Genomic DNA, 18,044 nt, shown 5'->3' on the forward strand with positions numbered 1-18,044 from the left:
TGCATGACTGCATTGATCCGGGTACTGCCGGAATATCCCCTGTCAACTCAAAAGACTATGTTCTGGCTTACCGTAGCGTCCACGCACTGAGCGTCGCAGAGATTGCGATAGCGTGTTCCATCGCGTCCGCACACCTCATCGTCTTTGTCCTGCACCGTGCACGCACAGTTGGATTAGATAGGATGCACTTTCCTGCAGCGGCACATCAGGACATAGCTGTTCACACACGACAGTGGGAAATTTCGCTTGTACTATATGTGCATGTACTTGTACCTCCCTCCCTCCCTCCCTCCCTCCCTCCCTCCCTCCCTCCCTCCCTCCATCGACTGCCTAGGTATCTTGAAAGACCATCAGCGTATCCGTGTTGTGCGCCCCTGGCGATGTATCCATAATCGTATTTTGGATCAAGTTTTATTCTTAGGGGGCGTTCGAATTGTCTTCATGATAGAAGGGTTTCTATCATTTTAGAGTTTTTCAGTTTAATTGTCATGGCGATAATGACGTCCGATCAGATCGATCATCTCGACCAAGCTATTCCAAACTCTTCGGAACTAATCCACCTCTCCCATTGGATGAGGTCGTGGAGTTTCGTTTTTCTGAAGAGGCCAATAAGGCCACCTCTTCAGAAAAACGAAACTCCTCGAAAAGTCAAAGAGTGAAAAATCGAACCCGCCCTTACCTGGCATCAACGGTGTGTTGGCTGGTGTTCCATTGATGCCAAGTAAGAATAGAACTTGATCCAAAATCGAGTCTTGATTTGTGGGACTCCTGTCGATCGAGGATGGGTACCGACCAAAGAAATCCAACCTCATGAATAATAGCGCCGGGCTCTACGAAGCCCTAGCACTACACATACTGGTCTAGCGTCTGTGCACTAGAACGCGGCCCTACTCTATTCATGAGGTTGGATTTCTCTGGCCAGAACTGTATGTACGGTATCGAATGCACGGGGCTATTTAAAAAAGCACAGACACACATTCCAACATGTTTGCTTTCCATTCTTTCTGAATGGATTGGAGCTCTGTTCTCTAGAATATCAGCGGCATCACCCGTCGCGGCCTAGCCACAGCAATGATAATGACGTCCTGCAACCAAGGAGTGGTATGCTATTTTTTTAATTACGCATGCAAGAAATTGTTCCAAGAACACATCCAGACACACTGAAAACACTGCGGCTGTGGAACTGCTAGAAAGTTGCGATCAGTTTAGTGAGATTGACGTGAAAGTTGCTCAGCAAATCAAAGAGGAGATACCGGTATGAAAAAATCACGTACAAGCAAGTAAATTTTGCGATCTATGCAAGTATTCTGTTGTTCATGTTGACTTCATTTTAAATTGCAAGGCAAGTGGGCCTGGATGACCCAGAAATCACTACAGCATTTTGGAAGAAGGAAATAAGAGTCAGGGTCCAATGCGAAATACGGGAGAGTGAGAGAGAAATCAGAACCCATTTGATGTTCATACGTTCGGCTTAGGCAAATGTAGATGTCAGTTAATGCTTGGACTACACTGAGTAGCAGTTGAACATTCAAATAATCTAAAACGGTTGAGAAATTGACTAAAATCATGAAATATTCATAAAAATTTACGGGGACAGATGAAGAAACATCAGTCTGGTGAGCTCAGCTGCCTAGAGTCCCCTTGCTCGTCGATACATTGCTTCGTACGTGAGACATGCCTGTGCAGTTGTGAGCTATGACAGGGCAGAAAGGACAGCAACAGACTTGTATCTATTAGCTGAGTGAAATGCAGTACAACCACACACACAGGCAAAGCTCGTGACAATGTATAATCCTGCCGTCCTAACTTCGGTGTATCAAGAAGTTCTTCTTCACAAATCAAAAGAATTATTGTCCTTCCGAATTTCTTCTCAATCCTTGACATTCGGGAAGGAAATGCCTGCATGATCATCCTTGGCACAGTATATTTTGTGCTTCATGGTTAGGTTCATCAAGGTAGTGACAAGTCATAATAGACATTAGGTCCACTCAAAAGTTTGTTCTAGCTTACCGTAGTGTCTGCACACTGAGCTTCGCAGAGATTGCGATAGCGTGCTCCGTCGCGTCCGCACACCTCATCGTCTGTGTCCTGCGCCGTGCACGCACAGTTGGACAGGATGCACTTTCCTGCAGCGGTGGCACACAATGTGTATGTGGACAGGACATACACACAATGACTATGTGGACAGGATATACACAAAATATTCGGTTGTTACGTAACATCCTTGACCCGTTGCACAGAACAATAATCACCTCAAAGCACCCAAACTTGCCAAACGATAAACAACCTATGAAATACAAGTTTTCCCTTATCAAATTACTGCAGTCATTTCCGAAAACACAAGACAAGCTCACCTAACTCCTGATCCCCCCCCCCCCCCACACACACACACTGCACATTGCATTACTTCAGCGAGATGTCTAATAAGGACATTGGTCACCGGGGGTACTCATGCGCCAGTGTTGGTTTGAAGTTGCAGTTTATATGCAGATAAGAATACATGAAATGGTTAAGAATGCGTGACTCCACTGACCATCAGGATATTGCAGGGATGCCGATGGCGTGGACGGTGGTAGTAGATGTGTGTGTACACCTCTGCCCATGGCTGGAACCGGCACACAGTCAAGACCGGCACCACACCTGCAACACACGATCACACAACAGAAGGAACAATTGCATGTCAACAGTTCTTCAATTATAATTAGCACCATCAGCATCATGTAGCCCTAAGGTCGTTGGGGCAGGACTACCAATGCATGCAGCAAATTTCCAAGAACCATAAACCAACCGACTTCATAGCATTCATCTCATCATCCCGGGGCAAAGAAGAACAAGTTGCCCGTGCAATGTGTAGTCTATTGACGAGAGAACCCATTTACCCAAAGGGTAAGCAGCAGATTTTGGCCTGTTTATCAATGAAGCAATTCCCCCTCTACCACATGCGCCAGTGTTGGTTTGAAGTTGCCCATGCACCCTCACCAGAGCCCTACAGTACCAGAGCGGGCTAAGCATGGCAACGGACAACATGTCCAAACCATTGCAGTGTTTTTCTTTGCACAAATACAGAACAACAAGGACAATCAAGGCTTGTTTGCTGCTACTTCAAGTTCCATGCTCTCGCAATCATCAGGCAACACACAAGTACGAAAAAAGGGTGCCTGTTTCTGAATGGAGTCTATCTCCTGACGGACTGAAATGTCCGTTCGACGCTCGCTGTTGCTGACCTCGTGCAGCCTTGGGAAACACATGATCTCAAAGGCCTCAATCCTGTAAATCTGGCTGCGAGTGTTCATTTCTGACAGCCATAGAGTCATGTGGAAATCACGATGGCATATATGAACCTCAGCTTCATTTGAAGGGTAATATATTTATTGTTTATCTTGCCATTGCTCCTGTAGCCACTGCTATTTATCACATCTTGTGTGCATTTGTTGATCTTAGCTAATCAAGCTTCCAAGGTGCTTGAATGAACTGACTTCTTATATTGCTTCTCCGTTGATTTCATGGACGAGAGCTAGCATGGCAATGACTTTCGAGTTCTACAAAGCATGATGGTGATGGCAATAGGAATTGTTTCCACAGTTTGAGAGCCTCAAGACTTCAGTACATGGTACTCACCTCTTTGGTGTATTGGCATCACTGGTGGCCAGGCTGCATGCTGCATTGGCAGTGCTGTACGTGTTGCACACTCCTGTCACTTTGCTAGCCGCAACATGCTCAGCGTAGATCTGTGCCTGTGTCATAGCCATTGGCATGACACGCACAATGGAGATGTCACCACGGAACTGGTAGGGATTTGTACCACTGTTGCTGATACGACCACCCACCACCAGGATATGTTTCTGGAAGGCCAAGAATACAGCCACCAAGTACAAACACATGTGCATATGTTGCTCCAGATCAAGAGTATGATACTGGTACACATAGCTGATAATGATTCCTTGTTCGTTTTCAAGCAGACACAGACTGAACCACTGTGTCCCGTACAGTACATTGATTCAACACCCATTGTTCAAGCATTCCTCTACGCTGGGCACTTACCTGTGGCTGGAGATCCAGTGCAGTGCCGTTCAAATTTAGCAGTTTCGTAAGCACTGGTCGCCCGTCAACGTAGAACGCCACTGTGTCTGTTGGTACATTGACAACCACGCCGATGGTCTTCCAGCCGCGGCCGGCAACGGTTAACCGTGGTGCAATGATGCTAACCGTGCCACGGACTGTACGCAGGTCAAGCCACCACTGGCGATTGGTTCCACGCAGGAACAGAGCGTAGTCACGGTTTTGATGTTCAGAGCCTGCATGAAGCGGTACACACAAAGATACGTTAGAATTACAACAGGTAATACCAATTGCACGTGCGTTGTCATAACAGTTTGGTGTAATACATTAGCACCGGGAATTGACAGCTTGTGGGGCTTGCCTGCAGTTATAACAGGTCTCGTGTATCCGTGTGCTGGTGGGTAACCCGACCATTGCATGCAACAACCTTCAAACCCCAAATCTGGACTACCTGGCACTTAAGAAAGAATCTATTGAGATAAAGTCGGCTTACTGCTTGCCGTATCACCGCACTAAGGACAATGGCAGGAAGTATATTGTTCATGTTGCCACGAGCCAGGCATATACCATCTCCCCTCCCCCAATAAATATATATTACTACAGGTATTTAAAGTCCATAATTATCGATCTTTCACACGAAAAGAAAAAAAAGCTTCGCTTATGGGTGGGTGGGTAAAGGAGAGTTTCGTTTTGAAAAATATTGATATGGGAGACATCAGTGCATTCTAGCTGTCACGTCAATCTATTTTTCGTTCGGGGGGGGGGGGGAGGGTCCTAACTATACCTTTTTCCTTTCGTGAAAATATAGATAATGCCGGATGGCCCCTTACAGTGTAATTACTATGAGTGGCATGACACCCACCCTAGAGTCAATAAATCTTGCTAGAATCCATAATACTACACATCACCAATATAAGTACGGTCTCCTATTCTCCTAGTACGTGTACAGGTCTGACCACCTTTGAAAATCAAAGGAAATGTACATGTATTGGGGATGATGGGGTAGGCAAGGGATGATCGTGTAGATGGCTCACCTTTCATGAGCAAGTAGCCCGAAGTGCCAGCATCTTGCCGAACTTGGGCAAAGATAGTGAAGCTGCTGACAATGTTAGGATAGGCTCGGTCGTTGGCAACAGTAGTGACGCGTGTTCCATCATACGCTGTCACTCTGCCGCTGACATGATGCAACAGCTCCACAGCTGACGGCATGGTGCTGACTGGTGGGATACTTGCAGAGTCGTAGCAGAACTGAGATGGTATGGTGCAGTCACTACTGGTCATACAAGACGTTCCTACAGATGAGCAGAGTGACCGGTGTACAAGAATGGATTGCATTTTAGATGAAGTTCACATGTGTACTGGATCATGGACTGGTCTGCATTCCCTGGCTCACTGCTTGTATGGGACTGCTACTCGTACAGCTGATTCTTGATAAAAAAAATCAGTTCTTTATAGTCAGAGTTCTTTATAACAGAAATGCACGCACACCATACCAGCAAACTCGCCATGACGGTCACTTGGCCCATGACTGAATGAGTGCACTTGGTGTACATGCTGTCCAACAAGATTATGGTTCATTAGAAACAAAAGGTACTTGCTACACAGGGCTAATTTTGTATGGGTTCAAACAGGGACATGGACTATGGTTTGCTATATCACGAAATTGGCTACATTTAAGTTCGTTATAAGTTGAATCATGGATGCAGTGAATGGAATTTTCGGTTTTTGACCACTTGCTGGTGAGCTGATCTACTCATCTGCCACCGCTTTAGGAGCTGCATCTGCACCTTGATCCTTGAAGGGTGGTGTCGTTCCTACGGATGCGGAAAACCCGGCTTCCAGCCGAGTCTCAAGCGAACCGTGAAATTTTAAATTTTTATTGAAGTTGAATCAACTATAAGACCTTGGCTGTGAAAGTGTTGGAGAGATGATACGAACATTTTGGTTCTGTTTGGACACTGACTTACCAACATCTTGGCAGGAGTAGCCGGTGCTTGACGTGGAGCTCGCCGCACAGCGTAACGATGGAAGACACCTACAGCAAAGCAGAACAGACCACGGGATAGCAATGTTATTGAAATCACATTAGAGAGCACTGCAGTGCTGAAGCCCACGTGAGATCACACTTCCTCACTGACTGCACCAACATGCAACCTAAAGAAAATGATTATTCAAACTGCCGGGACGTCAGTTCAGAAGCAAATCACAGAGAAAATCATACCAACAAGGCCATCACAGCCGGGGCGCGGCTGGGGCGGCTGAGGCCGCCCCACTTTTTCGGCGGTTTTTTTTTAGCACACTGCAACAAAGCGCGATGATCGCAGCTCAGCGCAAACGTGGCAAATCTTTGTCCCCGATCTTGGTTTATTGCAGAATCAAAAATCCTTTCATTGCAGTCACAGTGTACAGTGAAATGACACCAAATGCCTGGAAATGCTTGCAATTGGCTTCAATTTTTGAATTTTTTTTCTCGGGGGAGGAACCCTTGTCCTCAATCGTAGCGTCTTCTTGGTTTGTTGCAGAATCAAAAGTCTTTCACTGTGTGTTACACTGAAATGGCACCAAATGCCCGGAAATGCTTGCAGTTGGCTTCAATTTTTGAAATTTTTGCCACGGGAGGGCCCCCGGACCCCCTTTCCATGGCCGCCCCACCTCCGAAGTCGGTGCGACGGGCCTGACCAATCAATGCTTGGCACTCAGTTCAGTATTTTTGCCACGCCACAGTCATGCTTGACTCACAAGAGAATGCTCGTTAACGCACGTTGACCCAGGTTGGCAATGTCTTTGTGATTACGATCAGCCAGTGGAATTATCATCATAGCAGCATGCACAGTAATTACCGAATTCACAAAGAGACAAATAATGGCCATTCAGCACATAACAAGCAGCTATCAACTCTGAGGGAGATGGTGGAATGGGTGGGACATACCATTCTTCGCCGACTATAGGGTCTCGAAAAATGCCCAGTATACTCTGGCAAATGCGGTATAATTGCAATGACCTGAAGCGAGAAGGGCCCCGATAGTGCGTGTCATCTCTGGTAGCCTAATCGGTGAGGCACTGACCTGGTAAGATGGGGTGCAGAGTCAAATCCCGCCTATGGAAGCTTCTTTTGCAACAAATCTTTTAGGGAGGTGTAAATTGACTAGCATTATTCTATTGAATAATGCTGCATACCTAAGAGACTTGAAGCCACCATTCGACAGTAGTAGGGGCTCTGCAGTAAACGGCCTCATACCGTTGCTGACTAGTTATAAAAGAAAAGAACACAGCATTCATGTACAACAAAACTTACTTGGCATTCTCCAGAACACAATGCGCACGAGTTCGAGCAGCGTAGTGGTAAGTAACTTGCTGGCATGCATCGCCCGCGCCAAGATAGTTCACACAGCGTCCGTTCTGGACACTGCTGGCATGCAGCGCTGCAACTTGCGAGTCGTTCAGGGCACTGTTGTACATGTAGACGTGTCGCATCTTGCCCTTGAAGCGGAACAGCGATGTGTCAGCACGACAGCCCACATGTAGAGGGCCACCCTACACCAGGACAAGGAAACATGAAACGGAAGATTTCACTTGTACACATCGTAATGCAGGAAACATCGTGAACTCGAAAGGGGAAATACCCGTTATGAGTAGATGCATCCACTATCTACTGTCTGACTGTCCCTGCATTAATAACTCCACTGCATGCAGTCCTTATCACAATCGACATGTTGCAAGAACAATCAGACAGGAGCCCACCGAACACTCGTGCAATCATAGCAAGATGACCTAGTGGTTTCTTTACAGGAACTAAACTAACGCATGAAATGGCAATGCAACACCAATGCAAGGTGTTAGCTACAGCATGTGTCCAGTCAAAGAACCCCTGCACCATGCGAGCAGTACAGAGCATGCAGTGCGCATGTGCGTTCATTATCACGCGCATGCATTTACTTGTTTCAGTGCAACCACATCAGGTCTTCTATGGAACATTCATGTGGAGAACAGTACAGGCAGATAATCCTTTTTTTCACATATCATGAACAGACATAACAAACTGAACTACACCGTAACATGCATTCACTGCTGTCGTGATATTCGGTTGTGAACCTTCTTCTCATGCATTCCAAGCAAGCACCTCTGCAAGACACCTCGGGAAATTTCCTTACCAAGGTTCCAAAGTCAGCTCTTCGATTCGAGCGCGGCCTTTCATTAACTTTGACACCATCAACAAAGAACTTGTAGAGTGTGGACGAAGACAGTCCTGCGGGTGTGTTGGTAACTGTCACGGCTACCGTCACCCAACGACCGAAAAGAGAGACCGAACTTGGAATAGGTGCCTGGTAAATGGCGTGGCGCTGAGCTGAGTTTTCGACAACAGGATGCTGCGAAGGGGATAAGATAACCACAGAAAATTGGATATTGAAAACAATGTCATGCACAACCTAATCCATTTGACCATGTTACACTTGAAGATGATTTATCAGGAAATCTTGGTAATGTATGGGTTGGCCTAAAGAAAATCACAGCTAGCTTGACGCATGCTATTTCAAAGTGTGTACGTGTCAACTACGACATTTGTGGAAAGAGAAAAAGAACAAACACCCATCACCTATAGACTTGCGTATATAGGAACTAATTAATATAATCCTTGTCACAATGCTGTTTGCCATTGTGGAGCCATTACTCACAGGGAAAATAATCTTTGCTCCAGCAGTACCGCCCTCATAGACGATGCGCAGACCATACGCTTGAGAATCTGGTGAGTCTCCCTTCAGTAGGATATAGCCATCTGTGAAGTCCTCCAGGAAGACTGAGGCGAATATTGTCAGCTCATTTGTCGGAGTAGGGTGGTTGCTGGGATCAACAAGCACGCACTTTTCACCATCAAAGCTGGTCGGGATCGTAGCCTCACTCCGCTGCACCTCGTCAAGCAGAGATGTGGTGAATGGTGGCAAGGTGGCTGGTGGAGAGCACGTTTGACTGCAGTAACCAGTTGCGCTGCACGCCGTGTCGTTAGAGCATTGCGTTGACATGTTGCAATACTTGCCCATGAAGCCAACCGCGCACAGGCACACACAGTCATTGATCTCATCTTGACGTGTGCCACCGTTAGCACACTGCACATCGTCACGGACGCATTCGTCAATGTCTTGAAGAGGAAGGTAGAAAGGAGTACACAAACACAGGAACAGTAACACAAATAGTGTGTCAAGGTCTCAAGGAGCATAAAAGTATGACAGAGAAGTGTCTACAATACTTTCAGTTGCCAAAGGGGGTACGCCAGTTGCCAAAGTGGAGTAGGGGGCAGTATGTTAGCCTAGGCCGTTCCTATTTTACATGTACTATAGTCTATGCAGAGTTGATTCACTGTGTACACGTGGGTATGCTGCACTTGGTGCAATCCTAGCCTGTCCGGTCCTTGGCACCCAGCAGTACAATTTGCTATGGTCAACGGCTTAAACTGGTAATGTGAAAAGATTGTGAGAGTGAGCTACGATGGATATGGCTTGATGATGTACTTACTGGTTTCACAGTTTGTTCCAGTATAGCCGGCCAAGCACATACAGATAAAACTACCTCGGTTGTTCAGACACATGGCAGACGCTGGGCAATTGTGAACTCCACTTGTGCACTCATCGATATCTGAGACAACAGTACATCGCAGCCGAGTGGGAAAGGATACAGATGATCGTGGCATGAAGGTAAGAGAAACAGAGAAATGTAAATGTGCAAGTCTTTTAGCTTGTATCGCCAATCTGCCGACTTTGTAGAGTAGTGGTGCGAAATAGTGGTGCATCCACACTCCCAGCACACACAATCAGGGAAAAGAGGTAGGTTGGCGGAAAGATTGGTATTGGGGCAATTACGAGGGTTGAGACAAAAATATGGTCAAGTATATGATGAAACAAGTCCTAGGAAAGAGAATCTACAACTCCGTGTGGGAGCGAGAGGAATGCCCCCACGATCGATCACTGTGGCTACCTCAGGGAACTAACACAGAGCCAAACCATGCATTAAGCTATTGGCTTCTGACACAACACACAATGCCATCCACCCTACCAGAGTAGACAGGAGTGAAACATATATTTACAGAACCGTGTGACCTGAAATAAATTAAAAAAAGGCCTTACAAATATGTCATGTCTTCAATAGGCAGCAATTTGAAGAGAGTCCTATGATTACCTGTGCAACTTGACAGCGTTCCATTGTATGTTCCATCATCCTGACAAGCTACAATTGTCTCTCCAGTTGGCTCGTATCCAATGTTACACCGAAGAGTGACTGTGCCACCAATGGTAGCTTGATTGCTCGGCATTAGCGTGGAGTCCGCTGGTGCAGTCAGCTGTGGGCAGGATTGGACTGAGGCAGAGAGTAAGAGCACACATTCAGAGTATTGTAATCATGCAGGTAGAGCAATGGTGGTGAAACAAAAACACCCGGCACAAGTGCAGCAAATACACACCTGCCCGCATAACGCTGTCTAAGCCTGCAATGTTTTGGAGAAGAGTGCACCTTTTCCACTTACTAGTACAGCTTGTGCCGTTTCCAGAATAGCCAGTGTTGCACATACAGTTGAAGGATCCAGCGTTGTTTGCACACATTGCATTAGCATCACAGTTATGTGCACCAGTACTACATTCATCAGTATCTGAGAGAAAGAAAACGCACCAGTTTATTTTTTCCTTCCCTACCCCATAATAAGATGAAAGTACATGTAGATGCCAATATGCCCACATATGTGAGTAAGAAGGTTGAGCCGGGCCAGTAAAGGCTCACAGAAGATGAATGAACTTTGGGTGAGTAACAAGACCCATATGTACTAATGATCACCCTTACTACACTAGCTCACAGCAATCACATAAGCCCTCCTGACTCAATCAGAAGCAGGATATAAGTGGCGCCGTTACAATGATGGACGCGGAACTTGATGTTTGCTTTTTTGTTTTATTCGAATTTGTTTAGAGCACAGGCAATTCTGCCTTCTCACCAGAGGAAAAACCTTCGGTTCCTACTAAGAACGAATAAGTGTGTGTGTGTGTGTGTGTGTGTGTGTATGTGTGTGTGTGCGCGCGTGTGTGTGTGTGTGTGCATGTGTGTGCATGTGTGTGTGCGTGTGTGTGTGTGCATGTGTGTGTGTGTGTTTGTTTGCTTGATTCTTTTATTTGAATATATTTAGAGCACAGGCAATTCTGCGTTCTCACCAGAGGAAAATCTTTCGGTTCCAACTAAGAACGAACAAAATATTATTATATTATTTTCCCGTTTGCATCTTTCCCTCAAACCAGTGAATAGAATATTATGAGAGAATTTTTTCTTACCAACACACGTTGTTGGTGTGGAGACTTCATAACCCGGTCTACAGATGCACATGAATGATCCCACGGTATTCATACACATTGCACTGGCGTTGGAACCGCACGGACTTGGCTGGGCGGCACACTCATCAACATCTGCAGTGCATAAGCAAAAGAGCAGGCATGAAAACAGCACAGGCATGCTACAGCTATCGCGAGTGCATACGAGGTACATGTGCGTACGCAAAGGTGTGAAAGAGGAAGCGGGGTCAAATCACAAATGTATGCGCTATACCAAATATTATAGGCACATGTAGGTGACTGTACATACAACACAACACGTATCAACACACACACACACACACACACACACACACACACACACACACACACACACACACACACACACACACACATGTATACATACACACACACACACACACACACACACACACACACACACACACACACACACACACATGTATACATACACACACACACACACACACACACACACACACACACACACACACACACATACACACGAACACACACACACGAACACACACACACACACACATATGGACCCCCACATGTATGACCTACATTTCATTCCTGTTTTCAAGTGTGTGTACTAGGCTCTGCATCTAGGTGCATTGAGCACTGTCGCCAGCAACCACAACTCTCCCCGAGTGTGTATGACCTACATTCTGCGGAATCCCTGAGCAAAAGTGGCGTATGGCCAGCCATTACACCCTATGGTGACCAGTATCATGTGTACAGACTGCCAAGCCAACTGCAGTCACCCCAGAGTCTACATGTTTGTATGAACAAACTACACAAGAAGCTTGTTTGTGGAAGAATTATTTTACATTGCAAAAGTCGACTACAAAACAGACAGCTTACCATCACAGCTTGGAATAGGTGCGTTGTACGTGGCATTTGGCAGACAGTGCAGGACATTGCTCCCGGAAAGCGTAAAGCCAGACAGGCACATGATGGTCACGTTTTGTCCAGCGATGATGGACGTCGCTGGCATGGCTGTACCGGATGGTACCATCACCGCGCTGCAGTTTGCCACTGTTCAAACAAATAGAGACAGCAGCATCCCGGCATCGCAACATGCACACAGATCACCATCATCAGCATGGTACAGAGTATTGCCATAGGTATTTCTCCAGCTGGTGGGCTCATCTACTCACCTCCCACCACCTTAGGAGCTGCAGCTGCGCCTTTAATCATTGCAGAGTGGTGACGTTCCTACTTTGATCTTTGCAGAGTGATGGCGTTCCTACTTTGATCATTGCAGAGTGGTGGCGTTCCTACGGATGCTGAAAACTCAGTCTAACTCAGACTCAAGTGAACCGTGAATTCTTTTTCTCTTCTCCAGCATAGTAAGTGGTTCACATTGGACAATACACTGATCTAACCATGACCATAGTTCCCAAATCATTTGTCAAACACTGGCACTGAGTATCAAAAGAAGCAGAGATTAGAGTGTTTTCGAACGCTTACATGTTCCATTAATGCTGACTGTCACAGGGGGTGACTGATCATCTGTTGATGTCTGCCTTCGGCGGCGGCCACTTTGAAGATCTTCACCAAACGTCTTTAGCTCATAATCACCACTCATTGCTGGAATCACAATCTCCTTGTTGTCTATTGCAGTGTTGAAGCGCGTCCAGTCACATCCAGCCACGGTGCTAGCTGTTTGGCAAACACTGCTGTATGCTCTCCATTCCACCACCCAGTTGGTCAGGCCAGCCTGATCAAGCATGCTCAGTGTGGGCAGTTTGATGGTTACCTCAAACTGGTTTTCCTGGGTCGCCAGTACATCCAGGAAGGACGAGGCGTTGTTGGACATGCCCAGCACCCATTCGGAGAGAGAGTCGAAATAGTCTACAAGCAAGGATAATAAACAAAGGTCAGACACAGAACTTTCTGAAGGAAAGGAGCAATTGGTGCAATGTACTCACACAAATCAAGCCTCAAGCAACAGCATGCAGTCAGCAAGACTGAATGGGATAGTCTGAGGGTATAAGTGGCTTGATCAACCTACGATGTCCACAGTACTGATGCACTCTGCAGTGAAACGTTTGCAAATGCCTTGTGATGGTCATCTACGGTGTCTACTGAATGCACACAAGTACAGTAACATCCCCACCCCAACTAACTATTGTCACACCTCTCAATTACGGACACCTACATGTATGTCCACACACAGGGCTGGTGTAGTCAGCCCACACTGCTCCCAACCAAGTCCAATGTAACCTCTACTCAGAGCACCTCCATTGACAAGACAAAGCTACCGTATCTGGCAGCTGAGGGAGTCATTGTTTTGAGAAATTTTACTGAACCTCACAATGTAAATAGTCTGTTCTTGTGTCCTCAAATTTTAATAGAAAAAGAATCAATGGAAGGACTGTTGGTTGCTAGCACTTTTCCCCTAATGTGCTATGCATGGCAATCGTGAGTCAATCAAGTGTCAAGTCGATGGGCAAAGCACTGGCTAGGACGTGGCAAGCAGGCAACATTTTTAGGGGTATCACCGATGCCTCCACTACTAACTCATTGTGGAAAGACTGCTAAAAAGATACACCAGCAACGCTGTCCAAAATGTAGTGCCTAGACGTGGCATACTGCAAGTAACATGATTGCCTGTTAGAGATATACAGTTCCACTGAGCTAGGCATTGAGAGAGTATATTAGCAGGCACAAACATACATACACACACACGCACACACACACACACACACACACACACACACACACACACACACACACACACACACACTAATTGCCCTTATCATTCATGGGCATGTGTTCTGGTGTTAGAGCTGGGACACCTGGAGACTGACTGCCTCACTGACTATTGACTTACTACTCTGCTGTACATTGACGTAGTAGAACTGTGTGTCTGTGTCCACTCGGTCTGGATATTCGTAGGTGGATGTCACTTTTACGGAGTATCTTCCTGGCGAGGATATATCTGGAACGGCTACCATCCCTACACCGGAGAAGGACCTCACTGGCACCCAGGCATCGCCAATGTTAGAGCTGGAGAAGATGACAATGTCCGACCGTGAGCTTAGCAAATCACCGGAGGCATTGCGGGTTTGAGGCGTTACATCGATCACAAGCTCCTTCACACCTGCAGGAGATGAGGATAAAGAGCACGAAGCCATTGGTTGAGCTGGGAATTGGGTTTTATGCACTGTGCATGTGGTACAAACTGATCCCGTATATTTAATGTGATTCACTAATAGATACAATCAAACGTCTCTCATCCCGCCCCTGAAACTGCCACGTCTCTCCACCCCTCATTACTGGGTACCTTCAGCTGGGGTTGCGAAGGCAAGAGTGCTTTGATTTCGGGGGGGGGGGGGGGTTTCGGGGGTTCAATAGCGTAAGCAGACGCGCTCATCAGTAAAACTTGTGTCACTGCCAACCTGTGCAATCCACACATTTTTCATCAATTCTTCTAGGTTTATCCTTGTACATGTGCAGCACGTGCCAAATATGGGTATCTGAGATACAGGCGTTGCCCGGTCCCAAGGTGCCTGGACAAGAGAGGCTGGAGCGTAATTTTGTCCTTTGCTATCGCCATCACAGTAGCAATGCATCCTCATCAAAATAAGAAATAGGTTAGAGCCGATTAACCTACAAGACGAACTTACAAGTTGCACACGCAAGAACAACCAACTTCTTTTAACCTAAACGAGTATATAGAACTGTTTAAAAATTGCCGGTATGAGTGTATGTAGACTGTTCAGTGTAAATGTATTACAATGTCATGTCCAAATCACACTCACAGTAGTCGCGTCCGTTTCCAACATAACCATCTTTGCAGGTACAGTTGTAGCTTCTGTGTGTGTTCGTACAAACACCATCAGTATGACACGGTGAGGTCAGGCATTCATTTATATCTGCATTGGTGCAGCAGCAAGACATCAATCAGTTGATTAATACCGGTAATACAGGCAAACAAGGTTGAGATATGAAATATGTTGGTGAGATTCATGATCCAAAGGTGCTCAGCAATACACTGGAGATGGTAACAATTTAAAATTTGTGTCAAATTAGGAACAGTACAGATAGTCAGGCACATTACGTACCTGCACAGTTACCGATAGTTCCGTTACCAGCTAGTCCAGACCAACATTGGCATGTGAAACCATGTGTAGTATCCATGCACGTTGCCTCACTGTCGCAGTTATGCAGACCCATCATGCACTGGTCAACCTCTGCAAGATGACATAAACGGGAAGGACGCAGAACTCTACGAGTAAGCAAAGTGAGAACACTCCATGGAAGTCCACTTGAGGCACAACAACAGATGAGCAACATTTACAGCATTGCACCACAACACCACTTCAGATTATCAGCAGCATAATCCCTACAAAACATTGTACCATTACATGCCTAAGATCCTCAGGTCCATATTCCACACAAAACATTACACCATTACATCATTGCCTAAGATCATACCTGACTGGCATCGGTCTCCAGTGAATGCCAGTGGGCAATTGCACGTGAAGCCAGCAACCAGCTCAACACATGTGCCTGGCCCACACGACGATGACATACAGTCCACGATATCTGAAACAGAACACATCCAACATACAACAGGCAGGCATAATACAGTCATATCCGGGTGAACAAATTGATAGAGTAGAGAAGGCCGCATCAGGAAGCCATAAGCACAATATCTCTGACCGAATTAATGTTGTGCTGCAACAGAATTTTCTGACGGATTGCTTGATAACCTGTGTTTTGAGGGGTTGAAAAGTAGAAAAAAGTCTGAGAAAAATAACTGTCACCACCAGAGCTCAACCCATTGACCTTCGCCATAGGCCAACGATGTTCTAATCACATAGTTATGGTGTAGTCATCATCCAAGCAGTGAGTGTTCAAAAAAATATTTTTGCCAGAAATAACCTACGCGGAGAGAACAATTTAATCATGGCAATAGAAAGGATCAGCTGCGCACTCATTCTGTGCAACCATCAGGGCAAAGGTGGTGGGTAAGGTTCCAAGAACGTTTTCTTGTGATTGTCATCAGTATTTTTCTTCTTGCTAAAATGTTACACTTTCTATCTATGATACTCTGTTATTTTTTATTCGTATCAATAATGTGATGTTATTTCAACTGATGACAATCACGAGGAAACGTTCTGGGAACCACACCCACCACCTTTGCCTTGATGGTTGTATAGAATGAGAGCGCAGTTGATCCATTTTATTGCCACAAATTTTCCAGACATGGATTTTAGTTCAAAAGTTACCTTTGCATTGCGTTCCATTGCCTGTGTAGCCCGCATGACACGCACACGTGTACGTTCCCGGTGTGTTGGTGCACTGCGCGTTTGGTGAGCATCTGTGACTACCCATAGCACACTCATCATCATCTAAAGACAAGCAGACACAGTATACCCATTGAAATATACTTTTAGTGTCAGGCATGCTATTCTCTATCACATAGTACCAGGCTGCAACATTTCAAAATGAAGCCAGAAGTTTTTTTTGAGTACGCGACAGAATCATTGGTAATGCAAAATGTGTTGGTGTGAGGAGAGAGAAAGAAAGAAAAAAGAGAGAGGGGGAGGAAAAAAGAGGGGGGGGGGGGCAGAAAGAGAGAGCGAGTGGGGGGGGGGGGGGGGGAGGGACAACAAAGGGAGCAAGAGAGAAAAATAGAGAAAGGGGCATGACCATGGCAGGCCTCGATCAGCTACATGTAAAGTACTGCCAACAAAATTGGTCTGGAAGTTGGCCCAATGAGCTTAACTTTGGAGTTTCCACATCCCGAACAATTTGACTGTGCAGACACCTTTGTACTTGTTACAAATTGTTGACTGACCTTGACATTGGGTTCCATTTCCGTTGTAACCTGGCTTGCACAGACACATGTATCCGCCATCATTATCAATGCAGCCAGCATCCACATGGCATGGGCTAGCCAAACATTCATCAATGTCTGCACAACAGTAGGTTAGCAGAATGCAAGGGGTTACTAATTGATGACCTACTGCATTGTAACCATGGCTAGCATCATATAGGCACAACACAAATAATTCAAATTCATCAGAAAGCTCTAATAGCCTCAATCTCAATTGCTGTTAAAGCCATTTGATTTTTTCTCGAGATTATACACGCCAGTGTGGTTCTTAATCGATTCTACAAACTCTGCTATAATCTATTTTCTCATGATCGCTTAGTGCGCGAAACTCGGAGTAAAAACACTTTCTCTGTCCTCCTATTGTTTGAACTCTGCTATAATCTATACTTGTCCAAATTCTGAAACCTGCAGAACACGTGTACAGATAAAGCATGCAAACTGCTGCTGCACAGCTCATTTCAGCGGACAGTGGACACTCTGGTGTGTTATGGCAGAAGCAGCAAGGAATGTGGAAAGAGTGAACAAACACAAACGAGGAGCTATGACCCGTAAACACCATACGGGAAAACAGGAAATGGTTTGATTTGCAAACACTGCACACCATAATCCGGTGGAAATATCCACCATGTTTACTATTGGTACTAACTGTGGCAGTTTCCAGCTTGGCCGTCACCAGTGTATCCACCCATACACTTGCAGCTGAACGTGCCATTGACATCACTACACAGCGCATTTTGATCGCATGTATGCAATGTGGCATTAGCACACTCGTTGACGTTCTGGCACATGGGCGGTGTGCTGCTGACATC

General features: G+C 45.9%; 1 protein-coding gene across 7 annotated transcripts in view; it reads right to left on the reverse strand.

The window, feature by feature from the left end:
- Positions 1-1,078: 1,078 nt before the first annotated feature.
- The window catches only part of LOC135817895 (uncharacterized), a 67,403-nt gene continuing 50,437 nt past the window's right edge, over positions 1,079-18,044 (reverse strand). For all 7 annotated transcript variants that reach the window (XM_065331182.1, XM_065331183.1, XM_065331184.1 and 4 more), the window contains 23 exons: positions 17,882-18,044; positions 17,197-17,313; positions 16,625-16,747; positions 15,828-15,938; positions 15,455-15,583; positions 15,152-15,265; positions 14,221-14,490; positions 12,855-13,238; positions 12,246-12,419; positions 11,364-11,495; positions 10,571-10,693; positions 10,228-10,404; positions 9,568-9,687; positions 8,733-9,193; positions 8,211-8,426; positions 7,355-7,593; positions 6,027-6,094; positions 5,094-5,351; positions 4,042-4,295; positions 3,619-3,842; positions 2,534-2,640; positions 2,011-2,126; positions 1,079-1,693 (listed from right to left, as the gene is read on the reverse strand). The exon at positions 17,882-18,044 is cut by the window's right edge and continues 155 nt beyond it. In XM_065331182.1, the coding sequence (XP_065187254.1) occupies positions 1,631-1,693; positions 2,011-2,126; positions 2,534-2,640; positions 3,619-3,842; positions 4,042-4,295; positions 5,094-5,351; positions 6,027-6,094; positions 7,355-7,593; positions 8,211-8,426; positions 8,733-9,193; positions 9,568-9,687; positions 10,228-10,404; positions 10,571-10,693; positions 11,364-11,495; positions 12,246-12,419; positions 12,855-13,238; positions 14,221-14,490; positions 15,152-15,265; positions 15,455-15,583; positions 15,828-15,938; positions 16,625-16,747; positions 17,197-17,313; positions 17,882-18,044 (4,143 nt within the window). In that variant the 3' untranslated portion in view covers positions 1,079-1,630. The remainder of the gene's footprint in view (positions 1,694-2,010; positions 2,127-2,533; positions 2,641-3,618; positions 3,843-4,041; positions 4,296-5,093; positions 5,352-6,026; positions 6,095-7,354; positions 7,594-8,210; positions 8,427-8,732; positions 9,194-9,567; positions 9,688-10,227; positions 10,405-10,570; positions 10,694-11,363; positions 11,496-12,245; positions 12,420-12,854; positions 13,239-14,220; positions 14,491-15,151; positions 15,266-15,454; positions 15,584-15,827; positions 15,939-16,624; positions 16,748-17,196; positions 17,314-17,881) is intronic.

Source organism: Sycon ciliatum, chromosome 5 (genome assembly GCF_964019385.1).
Source record: "Sycon ciliatum chromosome 5, ocSycCili1.1, whole genome shotgun sequence".
NCBI classification, from domain to species: domain Eukaryota; kingdom Metazoa; phylum Porifera; class Calcarea; order Leucosolenida; family Sycettidae; genus Sycon; species Sycon ciliatum.